General features: G+C 36.2%; 1 protein-coding gene across 1 annotated transcript in view; it reads right to left on the minus strand.

Annotated features, from left to right (window-relative positions):
- FAAH2 (fatty acid amide hydrolase 2) overlaps positions 1–15,182 on the minus strand; it is a 69,383-nt gene that overhangs the window by 33,567 nt on the left and 20,634 nt on the right. The window contains exons 3-4 of the mRNA XM_019634363.1: positions 11,460–11,596; positions 7,500–7,709 (exon numbers count right to left, since the gene is read on the minus strand). Of these exons, the coding sequence (XP_019489908.1) occupies positions 7,500–7,709; positions 11,460–11,596 (347 nt within the window). The remainder of the gene's footprint in view (positions 1–7,499; positions 7,710–11,459; positions 11,597–15,182) is intronic.

Genomic DNA, 15,182 nt, shown 5'->3' on the forward strand with positions numbered 1-15,182 from the left:
TATATATATATATATATATATATATATATATGCTTTAACATCTTTAAAAAATCATTCTGACTGGAGAGAGATTGTCCCTTCCTGGGATAGCCAGCTCTTAGAGATAGCAAATGGCCTATCCATAAGTGTGCCTTTTATGCAAACTAACCAATCCAGAACCATACCTCCTCTATCTGGAGGTACCACAGAAGGCATTACTGCTTTACCTCTATCATCTCAGGGCCAGGTACAAGGCAACCAGAGACCACTCCTATAGTCCAAAGCCCACTGAAATTATTCAAACTAGCCAATCCTAAACTCTTTACCCTGCCATGCCTGGCCTTTCCTGCAGAAACTCCAATAAAGGGTGCCTCTTAAGCATTTCCCCTGCTACTTCCTTCTGACTACTGACCACCCTGGTGTCTTTTCCATGTGGCCTTGCATAGTTTGCTTTGCCTGTTTCTAGGACCTGGGAGTATAATAAACTTGGTTTTCCTGAGCTTCTCCTGTGTCTCCTCTTGTGGCTGCACTCGAATGACCATCTCCTAAAAGAATACAAAACAACATCGTAAAGTCATAACAATCTATTATAAATGTAAGCCAACTTAACTATGCTTTTATGCAGCTCCCTCCCTGCACTTTATGTAACTGACTTAACAAATTACATCCATATATATTGTTTACACACTAACAGATTTATAATTATTTTTATGATTGTGTCCTTTAACATCCTGTATAAAATAAAATATTGATTTTGAAACCAAAATTACACTAATACTGGTTTGTTCCATTTACTCATGCATTTCCTTTACCAGAGATCTTTATATTTGTGTGACTTTGAGTTACTCTCTGGTGTCCTTTCATTACAACTTCAAGGATTCTTTAGCATTTCTTGTAGGGCATATCTGGTGGCAATGAATTCACACGTCAGCTTTGCCTTGGGATATCTTTCTTTTTTTTTAAAGATTTTTATTGGGGAATGGGGGGTTGGTAACAGTGCTGGGGAATTGGGGGAAGGGGAACAGACAAGTTGCCATCGTTTTTGTTTTTGTTTTTTTTTGTTCTTCAATCTAGTTGTGGAGGATGTTGATTCACTGGCCCAAGCTGGCACCATCATTGTGCTCTTCCCTGGTGAGGCAGATCAGTCTCCGGCTTCTGGACGGCTGCTCACCGCGGCTGCTGGCCGCTCACGCTGGCTGATGGCTACACATGGCAGCCCATGGCAACCCACTGCAGCAGGGGCTGCAGCCCACGCCATCGCCGGTGACTCACGGCAGCCCAGCTCCAGGTTGAGCTGTTGTTCAGCATCTTAGCTGTAGAGGGCAGTGTTACTGGCCCTCATATGTGGGATCCGAACCGGGGTCCTCTGGCGTCCCAAGCCAGTTCTTAACCATCGTGCAACTTGGCCGGCCCGCTAGTTGTTTTTAATGTTTCCATTAACACGTTAAGAGCCAAGCCTGTTTTGTCTTCCTTTCCGTTTAGCCCGCGATATCCCATTTCACCGATATGCTTTCTCTTTAGTCAGTTGTCTGTGGTTCGTGTTCCAGGGCAGTTTAAAAACTTTTTCTTTTAGGACTGGCCGAGTGGCACGTTGGTTAAGAGTTGGCTTAGGATGCCAGAGGGCCCCGGTTCGGATCCCACATGTAAGGACCAGTGACACTGCCCTCTCCAGCTAAGATGCTGAACAACAGCTCAACCTGGAGCTGGGCTGCTGAGAGTCCCCAGCGATGGTGTGGGCTGCAGCCCCTGCTGCAGTGGGTTGCCATGGGCTACCTACCGTGTGTAGCCAGCAGCCAGCGTGAGTCGGCGGATGATCTACCTCGCCTGGGAAGAGCGCAATGATGGTGCCAACTTGGGCCAGTGAAGCAAGGTCCTCCACAACTAGACAGAAGAACAAAAGAACAAAAGGACAGCAACTTGTCTATTCCCCTTCCCCCCATTCCCTAGCGCTGTTCCCATCCCTTAATTCCCCAATAAAAATCTTTAAGAAAATTTTTTTTCTTTACCCGTAACCGTGACAATGTCAGTAGAAGAAACGTGTGAAAGCGATTCAAGTGAAATTAGTTTTCCTAATAGAAGAATATATTTTTTAAAATTGTGTATCGTCAGTCACACATGACTGACACGGTCTGAGCGGAAAGTATAGTGCCAGTCACCGGTGACTGACATGGCGCTTAACATGTTAAGAAATGAGGAATCGGAAATAACTACTCTCCTATCTTGCTGACATCACTGCTCCACAAATTCTGATAAGTTGTATTTTCATTTTCATTTAGTTCTTTAATCTGTTTATTTTTTTATAAATGTATTGTTCAATCGCCAAGTGTTTGGACTTTTTCCATCTATCTTTCTATAATTGATTTCTAGTTTAATTTTATTTTTGTCTGAGACCATACTTTATATGATTTTTATTATTTTAAATTGGTTAAGGAGTGTTTAATAGCCTAGAATGTAGTTTATTTGGTGAGTGTTCCATATGAGCTTGAGAAGAAAGCATATTCTGCAGGTCTTGGGAAAAAGTTTTTCTATAGTTGTCAAATAGATCCAGTTGATTGACCATGCTGTTCAGTTCAGAAATGTCCTTACTAATTTTCTGCTTTATGGATCTGTCAGTTACTAACAGAAGGGTGCTTAAGACAATAACTATAATAGTGAATTCATCTATTTTTTCCTTAAAGTTCTATTAGTTTTTGCTTCACATATTTTGATGCTCTGTTGTTTCATACATACACATTAAGCCAGACATTATGCCTTCTTGAGGAAATAACCCCTTTATCAATATGAAATGTCCTTTTTGTCCTTAATAATTTTTCTTTCTCTGAAGTCTTCTTGATCTGAAATTGATAAAGTTACTTCAGCTCTTTCTTTTTTTTTATTAGTGTTAGTGTGGTATATTTTTAACAATCTCTTTATTTTTAACATGTGTGTCTTTATATTTAATTAATTTATTTTTAGTTTTATTTGTTTATTTATTTTATTGTTTTTATTATTTTAATTAATATTTTATTCTCTTTATATTTTAATTTGTCAGTCTCCTGTAGTCAACATAGAGTTGAGTCTTTTTAATCCATTCGAGAGTATCTGTCTTCTAATTGGTGTATTTAGGCCATTGATACTTAAAGTGATTATTGATATAGTTAGATTAATATCTACCATATTTGTTCCTGTTGTCTATTCATTGCCTTAGTTCTTTTTCTGCCTACTCTGATTATTATTTATTATTTTTATTTTCTATTTTTCTCCTCTCTTACATGTAAATTAGACTTTGGTTTCTTTTAGTGTTTGCCCTTCAGTTTACAATATACATTTACAACTAACCCAAGTCCTCCTTCAATTAACATCACGCTACTTGCCAAATATTGAGATTATCTTATAACAGTATTACCACTTCCCCCGATCTTTTATAACATTGCTGTTATTCATCTCATTTATGCATAAGTAATAACCACCCAATCAGTTATTATTATTTTGAAAAACAATTGTTATCTGTTAGATCAATTTAAATACAAAAAATAAAAGATTTTACCTCCATATATTCCTTCTTGAATGATTTTTTCTTTATGTAGATGTAAGTTTCTAACCTATATTATTTTCTTTCTCTCCGAAGAACTTATTTTTAATACTTCTTGCACTGAAAGTCTACTGGTGACCAACTTCACTCAAGGTTGTTTCCCTGAAAAACGTTTTATTTTTCCTTCAATTTTGAATGATAATTCTGCTGGACACATAAATGTAGATTTGTGATTCTCACTCCACTCTCCTCTTGCTTACATGGTTTCTGGTTAAATGTCTGATGTAATTTGCCTTAGTCAGTTTGGTCTGTATAACAATGTACCATAGCCTGCATGGCTTATAAATTAGACATTTATTTCTCACAATTCTGGAGGTTAGAAGTCCAAGATAAGGGTGCTAGCATGGTTTGGTTCTGGTGAAAGCACCCTTCTGAGTTTCAGACATATGTCTTCTCATTGTATTCTAACACAGGGGAAAGAAGGAAAGAGAGTTCTCTGTGGCTCCTTTTGTAAGGGCATTAATCCCATTCATGAGGGCTCTACCCTTATGATCTAATTATCTCCCAAAGCCTGCACTTTTAATATCACCATATTAGGGATTTCAACATATCAATTTGGATGGACAAAAAGAATCAGTCCATTGCATAATTATCCTTGCAATTCTACAGGTAAGGTGTATTTTTTCCTCTTGCTTCTTTGAAGATTTTTCTTTTCTCCTTGATTTTCTGTACATCGAATATGATGCCTGGAGTAGTGTTTTTTTGGTGTTTTTTTGGTATTTATGTTGCTTATTATTTTCTGATCTTCCTGGATTTCTAGTTAGTTATCTATAATTAGTTTTGGGAAATTATCACTATGTCTTCAATTATTCTGTTTCTTTATCTCTTCTCTTGGTATTAGCATTACATGTATGTTACACCTTTTATAATCACACAGTTATTGAATATTTTGTTCTTTTTTATATTTTTCTTTTTGAACTTCAGTTTTTGAAATTTCTATTGATGTTTCTTCAATATAATTGAATCTTTCCTTAGCTCTGTCAAGTGTATCAATAAGCCCATCGAAGGACTTCTTCATTTGTAATATAGTGTGCATGTCCTTTTTTTTTAGCTGACACATCCTACCACCTGTTGGCAGCTCAGCGGCAGCTCAGCTCAGGCCGGGAATCGAACCGCTGTTGCTCAGAGCTCGCACTCTTGAGTGAGCGCTTAACCAACTGAGCCACTCGGCCGGCCCTTGCATCTCCTTTTGATTCTTTCTTAGAGCTTCCATCTCTCTGCTTACATTACACATCTATGCTTGCATGTTGTCTACTTTTCTATTAGCACCCTTAGCATATTAATCATAGTTGTTTTAAGTTCATTGTCTGATAATTTCAACATCTCTGCCATATCTAAATCTGTCTTTTCAAACTGTAATATATGTCTTTTAACATGGCTTTAATTTGTTGTTGAAAGCCAGACATGATATACTGAGTAAAAGGATCTGAGATAAATAGACATGCATTTGTAAAATTTTATATTTATCTGGCTAGGGGTTAGGCTGTGTTTATTGTTTGCTCTATCTGTGTCAGATGCTAAATTTGCATCCTTGCTTTTGTCTCCACTGTTGTCTTTGGGTTTCCCTAGAGCCATGTTAAACAACACCTATGATGCAGTTCTTTCAGTTGTATTCATCTGTTATATAGAAGTCCTATTGATGTGTTGTTAAGATGTAAGGGGGAGGGAAAGCATTCTATAGTCCTATAATTATGTCTTAGTCTTTGCGCTATTCTGCACTCATGGCTTGTAACCTTTATACATGTTTCTCAGTTTTGTGTTTCCTCTTTTGTTGAGACAGGGAGCTTAGAGGGGGCTGGAGTTGAGTATTTTCCTTTCTACAGGTTAGCTCAGTTAGTCTCTGGTAAAACCCCGGTTAGCCTCTGATAAAATAGCTTATTAAGGGTATTTCTTGTTAGAAAAATATAATGTTTTGGTCATATTTCAAGATGGCTACTTACCTCCTCCCCCTGCCAGAAGCACAAGGTGATTTTTCTCTGATCTTCACTGGGATAATCTGGTAGGGCTCCTGGCTATATAACATTTATGAATGTGTTGGGGTCCCTGGATATTTTAACTTTGAAACTTTCCCAAACTGAACCTCAAGCAATTGTCAATTACAGTTTAAGTTTCTCTTCCCTTGTACTGCTTCTCACAGAGTTTTCTGTTTCTGCCCTTCTGTTTTGGAACGTCCTGATTCGCTGTATCTGCCTGTCTTTCTCTTCAATTTTTTGAGACAGTGGTTTGCCTTGTGGCATCACTTTTCTGAGAAGAGCTGTTGATTTGCAGTTTGTTTAGCTTTTTTCCTGTTGTGAGAATGGAAGTAGGAACTTTCAAGCTCCTAACATGCCAAACCAGTAACCTAAAGCCACATCTGCATTTCTATTTATCACAATAACCTTACAAGGCAGGTTTCTTTATTATGAAAATTCTGTAAGTTGAGGAAACTTACCCACTGAGTACCTTTATTATGCTACCAAGGTCACATAGCAAAAAACTGTCAGTCTTCTCTTTAACTCTATTAACCACAAGATTAAACACCATATTTTACTAACCCACATATGCATGCCTTCAGGTCTGATAAAAGCTATGTATATTCAGTCTCCAATATACTCTGTTACTCGTATGTTTTCCTCCTACATCACTTATTGCTAATTCCTTATTTCCTTTGCTGGATATGTCTTCTCTTTTTAACCTTCAAATTGAAGAGGTACTGTCATGGGCCCCACTTCTTCTCCATCAAAACATACCCCCTGTTTTCTTTTTTGCATCTATTCTTATGTTATAGATTATATACTCTACTATGCTTATGATGACAACTCTAAATTATTTTAGCCCAGATAATTACTCTGACTTATACACATTCAATTGGCTACTTGACACCGCCAATGGGTGTCTTAAAAACATCTTAAACATAACATGCTCAAAGTGATATTCCTAAATCTTGCTGTCCCTATTTGTCCCACCTCTTCCAGTTTTCTCCATCTGAATGAATGGCTGCACTATCTCTCGAGTTGGAAATCCAGGAGTTATTTTTATTTTTGTTTTTATATTTAAACTCATATCCCCATAACCAATCTATCAGCAAGTTATGTTCCAATTTACCTTTAAAATCTATCTTGTGTCCCATCTACTTTTCTTCATCTCCACAAATACTAGTTGAAAGCCACTATCATTTACCTCCTGGATGACTAAAATAGACTTGTAATTTCTCTATTTGCTTCAGCTTTTGCTCCCCTACATAATCTGATCTGGACAAAACTTTTTAATTTCATGTCTGACTCCTCTCTGTCTTATTCACTGTGCTTTCTTTCAGTTCACTGAACACACTAAGCATGTTCCCACCTCAGGCTTTTGTACCTCCTGTATATCTAGAACACTCTGCTTGACCCACTACCCTCATGCCCCCTGAGTGCTTAGCTGTCTCTGATCCTTTGGATTTCATTATTAATGTCATCTTGTTAGAGAGGATTTCCATGACCATATGTGCTATATTCTTGCATTAGCACAGTTTCTGGTACAAAGAACAGTTAACAGAGCTCAGTGTCCTTACATTATTTTATCATCTTTGTCTCAAAAAGATATAGGTCTTAAGCTAAACCAACTTCACTAACTCTCTCTCTCTCTCTNTTTGTCTCAAAAAGATATAGGTCTTAAGCTAAACCAACTTCACTAACTCTCTCTCTCTCTCTCTCTCTCTCTCTCTCTCTCTCTCTCTCTCGCTCTCTCGCTCTCTCGCTCTCTCGCTCTCTAGCTCTCTAGCTCTCTCTCTCTTTCCCTCCCTCCCCACCAACACACAAAGGAACCAAGAGTACGAATGTTCATTGTCTACAATGTTCTTCACAAATCCATGACAAATCTTGCAAATGACTTTACCATAAACACCTAATTATAACTTTTCCAGAAGTCTGTGCAATAGTATCTGTACACCTTCCTCACAGGGATTCATGAATTGAAATGTCCAACTCACCAGAACTTCCACCTACAATATGCCGCAAATCATATGGGTTGTTGGATCGGCCATAGATCTTGTTACTGGATTCATACCACATGCACAGCTCACTACAGTTGGTTATGCCAAGGGGAATGGCACCGGCTTCCTTCAGTAATGCCACTACAGTGGCATCTGTTTGGGAAATGGTATTACGACGATTCACAAGGCCAGAAGAGTTAGGCATTCCTGTAAAGTCCACAAGAAAAGGAAATTAAAATATTATCAAATAAAAATAGGAACAACTTATTGAGTACCTTCAATGAACCATCCCAGCTATTTTAAGTGATGTGATTAGTACTGATAGGTAACATGACTTATTGGAAAGTGCACAGATTTTGGAATCAGAATTGAGTTCAAATCCCATCTCTGTAGTTTACCAACTTTACAAACTTTGGGGTAAATCACTTAACTTTTCTGATTTTCAGCTTTCATAGGAATAAATAAAATATTACAAGTAAAGTATCTGAACATATTTAATAACTAAAAGCTATTATTACAAATTCTACCATTCAACAATCCTAACTGCTAATTACTTTTATAAACCAATCTTAGAGAATATATTTATAAAAATATAAAGACAGAATCAAGGTCATACGGAAAAACAAGAAAGACTACAAAAGGACCCAGGTATATATAAAAATTTGGTATAAAATGAAAGTGTCATTTAGATCAGTAAGGAAAGGATGATCTTGTAGAAGTACTAGAAAACTGTCTTTCATATAAAAATGTATATTATATCATAAACAAAAGAAAATATAGCTACAGTAAACACTTGAAGGTGGTAAATAAAGCATTAAAATATTAGAAGAAAATATATAAAAATATTTTTATAACCTCAGATTTCTGAAATGATTTATAAAGAGGACATAAAAGCAGAAATTGTAAAATATAAGATTTATTCATTCAAAATATCACATAATTTTGTTCAACAAAAGAAGTCATAAACAAAGTTAAAAGACAAAGAAACTTAGAGAAGTTATTTGCACTATAAATATTAAAGAATGAGTATCCAAAACATATAAAGAAATTCTATAGCTCTACAACAGAAAGACAAAAATACCAATAAAAAAATAATGTCTAATCATTATGTTTTGTACACCTGAAACTAAAAAACCCCCCAAAAACCAAACCAAACCAAACAAGAAAAACATAAAGAATATTAATGAGATTAAGAATAACTTCAGACAAAGAATCCTGACCTATATAGATATTGATAATCCCAAACACAATTTTGAGGTAAAAAACCCAAAATATAGATGTACAGTATGACAAAATTCAGGAAAAAATTAAAAGCAGACACGATATTTATTATTCAATATTGAATTCATAAGCATATGAAAATATTACAAATATATTTGAAAGATAAAATAACAAATTCAGGATAGTGGTTTTTTCTACTGTTCAGGAGAGGGGAAGAGAAAAGAGAAGGCACATATACATAGGAATGAGGAACAAAGTAGGCATAAAATTTTTCTGTATTATTTTACTCTCTATTTTTAAAAAAATTAGCCCACAGGGAAATGCAAATTAAAACCAAAATGAGATATTATATTATAGCCACTAAGATGGCTATAACAAAAAAAGACAATAACAAATGTTGGTAAATGGGACAGAAAAATTAAGCAAATGTGGAAAAATATTAACAACTGAAGAATCTAGATAAGGGGTATAATGCTACAATAAATATGGGAGTGTATATCTCTCTTTGATATTCTGGTTTTATTTCCTTTGGGTGTATACCCAGATGTGGAAATGCTGGATCATACAATAGATGTATTTTACTTTTTAAATTTTTTGAGGAACCCCATACTTTTTCACATATGTCTGAACCAATTTACATCCCCACCAACAGTGCACAAGGGTTCACATATCGCCACATCCTCAACACTTGCTATGTCTTGCCTTCTTGATGATAGCCATTATAGCAGGGGTGATGTGATATCTCACTATGGTTTTGTTTTGCATTTCCCTGATATTGAGCATCTTTTCATGGGCCTGTTGGGCATTTGGTTGTCTCCTTTGAAAAATAAATGTTGGTTTAGTTCCTCTGCTCATTTTTAAAAAAGATTTTATTGGGGAATTGTGGGAGGGAGCAGGACTGGGAAATTGGGGAAGGGGAACAGACAAGTAAGTGGCTGTCCTTTGGTTCTTCAGTGGAGTTGTGGAGGACGTTGCTTCCACATGTTGGTATTGTGATCATTGCGCTCTTCTCGGCTGAGCCAGATCAGTCGCTGGCCATTGGACGGCTGCTCAGGGTGCCTCACAGCAGGTCACGACAGCTCAAGCGGCTGCCAGCCACTCACAGTAGCTTATGGCAGCCCACTGCAGCCCCACTGTAGCCTACACCATTGCCAGCGACTCACAGCAGCCCAGCTCCAGGTCGAGCTGTTGTTCGTCATCTTAGCTGTAGAGGGAACAGCATCACTGGCCCATGTGGGATCCAAACCGGGGACCTGCTGCTCAGAGCTCCCGCTCCCAAGCCAACTCTTAACCAAGGAGCCACTCGGACGGCCCTGTAATTTTTTTTCTTGTACTTTCCATGTCTGGCTTTGGTATCAGGTTAACATTGTCCTCATAAAAAGCATTTTTTAATGTCTCCCGCTCTTCAGTTTTTTTTGGAAGAATTTGAGAAGAATCAGTGTTAATATAATATAAAAAATATGTGATATAAAATACAGGGAAGTTATATGACCCTGGACTCTTCTTTACTGGGAGAGAATTTTACTACTCATTGAATTTCACTATGAGAGATAGGTCTACTCTGATTATTTCTTTATGATTCAGGGTTGGTAGGTTATATGTTTCTAGGGATTTATCCATTTCTTTTAGGTTATTAATTTGTTGGCAAATAATTTTTCATGCTAATCCCTTGTGATCCCTTACATTTCTGTGTTATCAGTTGTAATGTCTCCTCTTCTATTTCTGAATTTATTGATTTGGTCTTCTTTTTAGTTTAGCTAAAGTTTTTTGTTATCTTTACAAAAAAGTCAAAATTATACAAGGTCAGTCAATTAAGTTCACAAACTCATAATCTTACAATTGTACATCCTCTTGGTATAACAACCCCTTTATCATTATGTTTTGCTTGGCACTGAAGACCTCCCTTTAACATTTCCTGTAGTGCAGGTCTAGTAGTGATGAACTCGCTCAGTTTTTCTGTCTGGGAAAGTATTTATCTCCCTTTCATTTTTGACGAATAGCTTTTCAAGGTAAATTAGTTGGCAAGAGGCTGGAGGTTTCTTTTCTTTTCTTTTTTTTTCCCCAGCACTTTGTATTTATCATCCCACTCTCTCCTGACCTATAAGGTTTCTACTGAAAAATTTGCTGATAGCCTTTTGGGAGTTACGTTTTTTGAGATGAGATTTTTTTTTGTCTTGCTTTCAAAATTATCTTTTTTTTTAAATATATGATTTTATAATTTTATTGGGTTGTATGATACAACCGAAAAAGGACTTCACGGAGACACTTTAATTATCTAAAATTAAGAAAAAAACAAAGATAAATTGTCAAATATCTGGGATTTTCATTCACTTTTAAGGGCAGCTGGAAGTTATAAAACAAAAATTGCATTATAGAGAAAACACAGGCTTTTATCAGTGTCCCAGCTTAGCTTTAGTGAAGCTACTCTAGGGTCATGAGCCTCAATTTGTTTACTTGAAAAATCAGATAATAGCACTATTCTTATAGTCTGCTTTGAGGATCAATGGGCACTGACCATAGCCCCTCATATGCCATATAGTTCTAACAGATGATGGCCATTATTGTCTCTCTTCCCAATGGAACTTGCAGAATATTTTCCCTCCAGTCAAAAATGAAGAGCCTTACATTAGCCTTTCCCTTTGGTAATATATTTTTTCAGTTCATAACTTCAGAAAATATACACCATTTGTGAATTTAACCCATGCATCTAAATAAATAAAATACAAAGAACAGTACCTTGTAGCTGGAAAGCTTCTTTGACTGTCAAAGGAACCCCAAGGAAGGGCCATTTCTTTTCCAGTGTGGCATCATCTTCCTGCTTCTCTGCAAGCTTTATATCTACAGCATAAGCCTCCTTCTTAGCTTCCTCAAACCTAGAAAAAATGAAACCGAGCTACATGAAGCACATAACATAGCTATCTATACAGTGAATCATTATTAGTATTAGAAAAAATGTGAAAGTAACCCCTTACCAAATAAATTAGTGTAGATAACTATTTTGGACAATTGTACAGTCAACAAGTGATGTTTTATAGAAGTTTTACTGTTCTTTGGAAAGTTTTATGATGTATACTGATTTAATTTAAATGAAAAGAGGAGGTCACAATGTTGTGTTTTTAGACTAATCTCAATAATACGGAAAATATACATGTGTTTGTAAACAAACCAAATGTTTACAATAAATGACCACTTTTTTTTGGTGCTATGACTATGGGTAAATTATTTTTGTCCTTTTTCTGCCTTCTGCAAATATTCTACAACACGCATATATCACAGACATGCTCAGAAACATACAATTAAATCAATATCCCTAAAATAACACAGTTCGAGTATATGTGGTAATAAAATCACTAAATTACATAATACCAACAGAATTTCTCAGTATTTCAAACAGTAATTCTTCAAAATAGGAATTTTAAACCCTCTAAATAAACTGCCATGCAACTTAAAAATAACTTTCATAAAGAATCACTGGGCTAACTGGAAGTAGCAATGATGTTTATTATTTCAACAAATATTCAAAGTAGTCAATAAAAATAAGTGTATATAGTCTATGCCTTTAAAACAAACAAAAATTCTGGAGTTATCATTTCCTACTTCTGTGATCTATACAAGTTCTTATCTCGGTGGATTTCAGTTGCCTCAATTGTACATTTGGGATATTTACCTAGCAGGGTGGTTGTGATGATGCAGTGAGAAAATGAATACAAAGTACAGCTGGGAGTCCCTAAGGAGGATTTATCTCTTCCAGGTATATAAAACAATATGCCAGAAAAGGAAGACATATGAAGTCTAGAGTATGCCAGGATAATAAATGAGGATGGTGATGATGATGGATGATTATTATGATATTTAACAATCGTTGGTATGTGCCAGGCACTGCTCTAAAGACTGTACAATCACTCAATCTTAACAGTCATGTCAGGTAGGTACCATTATTATATACAATTTACACATGAGGAAAGTTAGGCTCTAGGACATTAAGAATTGTGCTCAGGATCACACAGCTAATAAATAACGGAACCATGATTTTATGCCAAAGTTTAGTTGGTTCTGAGCCTAAAATCACAGACTCCAGACCTGAGCTGTTTAGTACATGCCGTAGGCCACATGATTCTATTGCACATTTGAAAATTGACTACTGCAATATGTTGAAATTATAATATTTTGACAGTTAATTAATATGTTATTAAAATTAATTGTACTTGTTTCTTTTTATTTTTTAATCTATTAGAATATTCAAAGTTATATGTGTAGCTGACATTTCATATTTTATTTCTATTGTATAGTACTGATCTACAGTGAGAATACATAAATTTGTATTCCAGCTCCACTACTTACTGTTTCTCCTTAGGAATGTTATCTAACCTTTCTATATTTCAGTTTCTTCATATAAATAATGAAACTAATAATATTTAGCTCACAGGGTTATTGATGTGATTTAATGAGTTAACACATTTGTAAATACTTACAGCAGGGCCTGGAACATTATAAACACTGAAATGTTAATTATCACTGGCATTATCAATGCTTCTTACTAAAGAAAAAGGGAACTCCAAGCAGAAGGAATAAAAAATGATACAATGAGAAAACATGTCCCATTTTCGTGAAAATCAAGTATTTCACTAACCTTTGTTTACTGAGAACTACTCGCTCACGAACGGGTGGGAACCCTGCTATCAGGTCTACATTACGGAATGCTGCTATTCTCAGTGTGTTGGACACCTGAATCAAGTGAAACAAAATTCTCTTTCTCTCTCTCTCTCTCTCTCTCTCTCTCTCTCTCTCTCTATCTCTCTCTGTCTCTCTCTCTCAGTTCAAGTAAAAGAAATAGGTACCTTGGTTGTTTACAGATAAGACAGGGTTCTGAAGTTAAGAATTAATGGTAGGACACTAAAAAGAAGGCCCACACATCTACTTTTGAAAGCCCCAGAGCTGCCTCACTTCATGACCTTCCCAGTCTCTGCTTGTCCAAATCTCTTTTGAATTCTGTAAAATTGCTAGGATCACTACGATTACTGATGCCAGTACTACCTTTTTTCCCTTTAAGCTAGTCAGACTCAGAGTCTATTTCAACAAAAATAATCTTAATGAGCATAACCATTTAGAAACTATAGATGTTTCAGCATGTCTAGATCTAGGTACAAGATAAATTCACTATCATTTGTCAAGCAAAGGCATAATACCCTGGGTGTTGTACATTCCAGGGACCTTGTAGGCACATGCTGTCTATCTGAGTAAAGGGGGAACTTTCTGCTCTGCCTATATTTCATCCCTCACATTTTGGTTGTACAGAAAGGAGGTCAGAAAGATGTGAAGCTGGGTATTACTACTCTTTGGAAATAAAAGGGTTTTCAGTTATCAATTCAGAGAGACTAGGGAACCTAAGACCAGCATCTCCAACTGGAAGAAAACTGTAACCCAAGTAGAGCATCCATGTGCCTAAAAGTGCTACTTCTTGAAAGCTTCCCAAGATGTGAATACCTATCCAAAGCAGAAGGGCCTGTAGGTCATGAAGAGGACCTGATGTCAGGAAAGTGGGACTTTGAGGAACAATGTCCCAGTCTGGAAAAAGGAGGACTCAAACAGAGATAGACACTAGAAGGAGGGAGTAGCTAAAGGAAAGTTTTGTGACTAGGAGGTGAAAAAAACTCAGAAAGCTGGTTCTGAACTAGAAGGGACCCTTCAGATGATAGCAAAATGACTCCAGTGGGGGTAATAAGCAGAGAAAAAGGAATAAGATGATGAAAAACTAAGGAGTGCCAGATCATGAGGGGATCTTACATAGAACACTTAGGAGATGGAGACTGAAATATTTAAAGCAGGAAAGTAACATGATCTATTTTGTGATTTAGATATCCCCTGGCTTTTACAAGGTAAAGAATATAAAAGGGGGCAAAACTGGTAGCAAGAAGACTACTTCAGTAGGCAAAGATAATGGCTGTTGGGACTAAAGTGTCAACAGTTGGGATGGAAAAAAGTGGAGTGCTATATAGATAGTATATATTGAGAGATATTTAGAAGGTAGAATTCATAGAAAGTGTTAGAAAATTAGATTCTGAGCAATAAAGAAGAAATCAAGTTTGTTGTTGTTTTTGTTTAGTTTCCTGGCTTAAATGCCTTGGTAGATGATGGTACCATTCACTGAGACACTCTCTCTCTCTCTCTCTCTCTCTCTCTATCTATCTATCTATATATATATATATACACACCAGGGATGCCAAAAAAAATCTATACATATCATTTGTATTCATCTTTTGTTATCAGTATATATTGAGTATTACACTTTTAATACAGTTTTTTCCTTTCTTAGAATGTGTAGACATTTTTTGGCACCCTCTGTGTATATGTGTGTGTGTATACACAGAGGGTGCCATATATATATGAAGGTGATGAATTCTGTATTAATTATTTTGATTTTGTGGTACCCAAGAATATTTAGGTAGAGGTATCAAGTAG

The sequence above is a fragment of the Hipposideros armiger genome, unplaced genomic scaffold (assembly GCF_001890085.2).
Source record: "Hipposideros armiger isolate ML-2016 unplaced genomic scaffold, ASM189008v1 scaffold_1608, whole genome shotgun sequence".
NCBI classification, from domain to species: domain Eukaryota; kingdom Metazoa; phylum Chordata; class Mammalia; order Chiroptera; family Hipposideridae; genus Hipposideros; species Hipposideros armiger.